At 45.7% G+C, this 5,755-nt stretch overlaps 1 protein-coding gene across 1 annotated transcript; it reads right to left on the bottom strand.

Annotated features, from left to right (window-relative positions):
• LOC102181592 (protein FAM26F) lies at positions 2,204-4,851 on the bottom strand. The gene is made up of 2 exons (XM_018053033.1): positions 4,062-4,851; positions 2,204-2,745 (listed from the first exon to the last, which is right to left on the bottom strand). Exons 1-2 carry the CDS (start codon positions 4,587-4,589, stop codon positions 2,329-2,331), a joined length of 945 nt encoding a protein of 314 aa, XP_017908522.1. The 5' UTR covers positions 4,590-4,851; the 3' UTR covers positions 2,204-2,328.

Genomic DNA, 5,755 nt, shown 5'->3' on the forward strand with positions numbered 1-5,755 from the left:
TAATAAGGGTTCTTTTTAATCTTTTCTAATCATACTGTTAATATTTAATAATTAAAAATCCAAAGATCAAAAGTGCATGAGGTTTAAAAGAATCCTCTGACCCGTTATTAGAACTGACTAATTTTGACAAATTGTTGCTTATATTTAAAATATATTTATTTATTTATTTTTGGCTGTGCTGGGTCCTTGCCACTGCCCTGACTTTTCTCTCGTTGCAGTGAGCGGGGACGGTTCTCTAATTGTGGTGTGTGGGCTTGTCATTGTGGTGGCTTCTCCTGTCGTGGAGCTTGGGCTCCAGGGTGCGCGGGCTTCAGGAGTTACGGCTCCCAGGCTCTAGAGCACAGGCTCGGTAGTTGTAGTGCACAGGATTAGTTGCTCTGCAGCACACGGCGTCTTCCTGGATCAGGGATCAAACCCGTGTCTCCTGCACTAGCAGTCAGAGCCTCTACCACCCAGCACCAAGCAAGCCCTGTGCTCAGCCCTGTGTACTGTGTGAATGTGTGCGTGAGCGTGCACACTCTTTTTTAACAAAAAAGAAATCATTTCCTACTACTCAGTAGAATGCTACGCAGTAAGTTTTCAGGAGGTAAATCGCTATGTATATATACGCATGGAACAATGATATTTTATGTGAAAAAGCTGCAGAACCACATTTATAGCAAGAGATAATGCTCATGTACACACAAAATGCACAGCTTTTTCTGGGAAGAACATATGGCAGAGGAATGAGGTAATGTCACTTTTTCTTCCACACAGTTCTCTATTATTATCATTTTTATCTTAAGCGTATATACTTTCACAATAATATTAAAGACCATGCAAGAGAAAATGGAGTATAAGTCAATAAAATGGAGATCATATAATACAACTGAATATAGTATTATACATGTGTATAAATGATAGGCCAGAAAAAATATTGAAGAGAATATACTGAAGAAATTTTTAAATGAAGTAAAAATCAAAGTAGACATATGATTTTCAAAATTATTCAGTAGGGAATTGAAAAAAAAATGGATTGTGCTGGTTCTGCTGCCAACTTTCTTGCAATATGTAACTCGCAACAACAGAATATCCCATTCTGCTGACCAGTACTAAATAATGGCCTCTATGCTACAAGAGGCAAATAGAAGCAGAAGAAAGGCTCTGCCAAAGGAGGAAGAAGGGCTAAATATGAGCCATGCTCAATTACTTTTGCTTTTTAAACACCAATATTTTAAAGACCCAAACAATGTGTTATCTGCACGAAAGTGAACTTGAAATTAACATCAGATACCTTAAAGAAAAGGTATGATGTTCAATTGTTACTTTGCTGTTTTTGCTACTAAATTGTTTTATTTGAAAGCAGCATTACAGCATATGGGCTAGGGATATAAATATTCTGATTTAGTTCCAGGGTCTCTTGATGAAAGTAAAAGAGGAGAGCGAAAAAGTTGGCGTAAAGCTCAACATTCAGAAAACGAAGATCATGGCCTCCAGTCCCATCACTTCATGGCAAATAGATGGGGAAACAGTGGAAACAGTGGCTGACTTTATTTTTGGGGGCTCCAAAATCACTGGAGATGGTGATTGCAGCCATGAAATTAAAAGACGCTTACTCTTTGGAAGGGAGGTTATGACCAACCTAGACAGCATATTCAAAAGCAGAGACATACTTTGCCAACAAAGGTCCATCTAGTCAAGGCTATGGTTTTTCCAGTGGTCATATATGGATGTGAGCTGGACTATAAAGAAAGCTGAGCACCAAAGAATTGATGCTTTTGAACTGTGGTGTTGGAGAAGACTCTTGAGAGTCCCTTGGACAATAAGGAGATCCAAATTGTCCATCCTAAAGGAGATCAGTCCTGGGTGTTCATTGGAAGGACTGATGTTGAAGCTGAACCTCCAATACTTTGGCCAGCTGATGCAAAGAGCTGACTCATTTGAAAAGACCCTGATGCTGGGAAAGACTGAGGGCAAGAGGAGAAGGGGACGACAGAGGATGAGATGGTTGGATGGCATCACCAACTCAATGGACATGAGTTTGGGTAAACTCCGGGAGTTGGTGATGGACAGGGAGGTCTGGGATGCTGTGGTTTTGGGGTCACAAAGAGTCAGACACAACTGAGAGACTGATCTGAACTGAACTGTCACACTAAGTGAACCATTTAACCTTGCTTACTTTTTAAATAAAATAATAAAAAGAAAAAGTTCTAAATTTCTATTTTATTTAATATTCTATGTTTCCATAACTTGGAAGACCAAACCGAGGAGTCATAAACAATACCCACATTTATTCTTTTAAAGGCATCAATAATTCAGAAGAGCTTTCTTTTCCATTCATTAACAAGGTCATAAGTCTGTAGTGCTGTTCATATCAGATGAATCTGCAAAGCCAAGACCAGGAACCATTGCATATTCTTGAGATGTGCTACTTTGATTCTTCTGTTTTTGTTCACGTATTTGTGCATTACTGTAGTACTGCTCCTTTGGAATGAAAGTATATAGTGATGAAATCTTCTGCCAGTCTTCAATACTTGGAGTTTTGTATTCCTGTGGCTGTGAGCACTCAAAGAAACATTTGACATTTTCTTTTGCCAGTTGTGTTGCATGTTCTGTGGCTTGACTTTTAAAAATCTGCTGCTCCTGTTGCAAATAGATTTCCCAAAATTTCAGCCGCATGTAACTAACTGGAGAGCAGCATCGATTGATTGATGTAAAAATCAGGAGGACGATGATAACAATTGCTATCAGGCTCCAGCCTATTATCTTAGGTAAACACAAAAAAACAGTGTTTTAGTCACTTTAAAAAAAGTTAAAAGCTAAAACCTGTTAAATCAACAGGTAAAATTTGGACTACTCAGAGTTAAGATGATGAACAAGCAACAGTTAGGTCTTATTCACTTAAGAGAAAGAAGTGGCAGTAACCCCTCTCCCCACCCCTCAGTAGAACTGCTTGCTTGACAAGACATTTTCCAAGTCATGCCAAGGATCCACGGAGGAGCTTATATGTGGAATCCCTGGAACTCAAAACGTGGAATTTCAGAAAATCCACTGAAACAAGTATTCATTTCCAAGAACTTCTGAGCTTTACAAGCCCAGAAGCAGTGTGGGGTGATGGCTTTAAAGTCAGCCAGGCCTGGACTCAGTGTACCCACTGTTAAGACAAAAGAGAATAACAATAGAGATAAAGGACCCAGCAAGGTGTCCGGTGTGGGGCACAGAGCAGATGCCTGACACAACAGAGTGCCCCAGTGCCTTCCTCCTTTCATTAGTTATACTCAGTTTTTTATAAAAACCTATAATGGGCTTCCCAGGGGGCTCAGATGGTAAAGTATCTGCCCACAGTGCAGGAGACACAGGTTCAACCCCTGGGTTGGGAAGATTTTCCTTGGAGAAGGAAATGGCTACCCACTCCAGTACCCTTGCCTGGAAAATTCCATGGACAGAGGAGGCTGGTAGGCTACAGTCCATTAGGTCCCAAAGAGTCGGACACGACTGAGCTACTTCACTTCCACTTTCATAAGGGAAGAGACTGAACACACACATAGGTAAGACTGAAACTAATACAATATTGTAAGTCAACTATACTTCATTAAAGGGAAAAAAGGGAAGAAATAGCACTGAGACGAAAGAAACAGAGAGGAAGAGACGGAAGGAGGGAGGGAAGGGGTAGGGAGAGAGAGAGAGAAAAAAAAAAAAGAAAGAAGGATGACGTGCTCTGGTAAGTCATTTCAGTCTTGTCTGACTCTTTGCCCCCTATGGACTGTAACCCGCCAGGTTCCTCTGTCCATGGGACTCTCCAGGTAGGAAGACGAGAGAGGGTTGCCATTTCCTTCTCCAGGGATGGAACCCTCATCTCTTGGGTCTCCTGCATGGGCACTTCACCACCAGCGCCACCTGGGAAGCCCTGGGAAGATAGATGATAGATAGGTTTGCCTGTCGGCTCATTTGAAGCCAACAGCCATTCTAGTTAGCTTGCCTTCGGAGTCAGGAGCAAGGGCACACATTTGTACCTCCCCGTCCGCCCCGCAGAAGCCAGTCCCTCTCCGACCCCCAGACCGCATCCTGCGCGGGCGCCCGACCTGCGACTGCGCCGTGAGCTCCCTCTGCAGCTCCTTCTGCAGCTGCTTCACGTCGGGCGCCTGGGCCTGCTGGCAGGGCACCAGCGGCAGCTGGGCAGAGCAGCTCGAGGTGGAGTTCCCGCACAGGTACCGTACCGCTAACTTGGTCCCGCTGGCAGCGCACTCGTAGAAGGTGCCCCCGAGCAACGCCATGGACACCCAGATGAGCGGCGTCACCAAGGCGGAGACGCTGATGTTCACGCACACCCAGGCCTTGCGCAGCCCCACGCGGCAGCCCTGGGAGCAGCAGCCGGTCAGCACGCCGCAGTTGCTCTCCTTCAGCATGCAGCCCAGGAGGAAGAGCGCCAGGGCCGGCACCAGCAGCAAGACCAGGCCATAGGGCAGGTTCCAGGCGGCGCTGCACGGGCACTGGAAGACCGTGGTGGAGAAGATGCGCTCCCCGCCCGCCGTCAGCAGGCTCACCAGGCAGTAGCCCAGAGCGTTGCGGTGTTTGAGGTGCAAGTTCAACACCTCCCGAAACTTCTCCATGGGTCTCCTGCCCCAGGGCACTGTGCACAAGGCTCGGCTGCTTCTGCCTCTTCGGCTCCCAGCTCCTCAAATGATTTGGGGCATCTGGGGTTTTCCCTACCTCGCTAAGTAGCACCTTCCAAAAAAGGCAAGAGGGTTTCTCAGGGTGTCCTGAGCTTTCGGTTTCTTATTTCAACCCAACTAATTGTGGCAAATCCAAGCACACAGGCCCCCGACCTCCCCAGTGCACACCCCTTTCCAGAAGCAGGCACGTTGGTGACCTTTATCCCTCAACTGAGGAACTCTGAGTGAGGGAAGATAGGGCCTGTTCCACTGTAGCTTTACTTTCCTCCAAACTGACAAGGAACCAGGGACTTTCCTTTCCCTTAATGATCCCTTAATGATCGGGGGACTCTGCAGTCCCTTGGAGAAGGAAATGGCAACCCACTCCAGTGTTCTTGCCTGGAGAATCCCAGGGACTGGGGAGCCTGGTGGGCTGCCGTCTATGGGGTCGCACAGAGTCGGACACAACTGAAGTGACTCAGCAGCAGCAGCCGCAGTCCCTTAACGATTCCTTAATGATCGGGGGACAGTCCCCCGATGGAAAGAATACATTTTACTTGAGTAAACTGGGGAAAACACCAGCTTTTCCTCTACTGCAGCCACCCTGGCTTCTAAACCAACTCCCAATAAGATGCAGCAATTACCAGCAACAACAAGACATCCCCACAAACCTCCATGATTTACAGGAAACATTATTCAAGGGTAAATGTCCAGTTTCTCTTACATAAACTGAATTGCAACAATGCCCTGCTCAAATTCCAGTATATCCATGATACTCTGCCTCCTTCCTGTCCCCCTTCTGAACAGAACTGCCACTTTTCTCTCCTCCACCTGATCTCCTACAGGACATTACCCTGAATATACTGTATTGACTTCTGCCTCTTTTTCTCCCAGCTCAGGTACGTCCTCACACTGGCAGTACATAGAAGTGTATCAAATCCTTACCCAGGGGCCACCAAGTTGATCAGTGGAGGAGCGGGGTACTGGCTGTTCAGAAAACACTAGCTGAACCAAAAACACTTCAAACGGCAACTACCTCTATCTAACGTGTTGTTTCCTCCACTTGCAGTTTGCTCAGAGCAGCATTCCTCTGACAAGCTAAAACCACTTCCGTGAAACTGAGC

Source organism: Capra hircus, chromosome 9 (genome assembly GCF_001704415.2).
Source record: "Capra hircus breed San Clemente chromosome 9, ASM170441v1, whole genome shotgun sequence".
Lineage (NCBI taxonomy): Eukaryota > Metazoa > Chordata > Mammalia > Artiodactyla > Bovidae > Capra > Capra hircus.

Coding starts and splice junctions, on each gene's coding strand:
- LOC102181592 (XM_018053033.1), bottom strand. CDS start 4,589: ATGGAGAAGTTTCGGGAGGTGTTGAACTTGCACCTCAAACACCGCAAC. Junction 2,746..4,061: donor AGCTCACGGCGCAGTCGCAG/GTCGGGCGCCCG, acceptor TGTTTACCTAAG/ATAATAGGCTGGAGCCTGAT.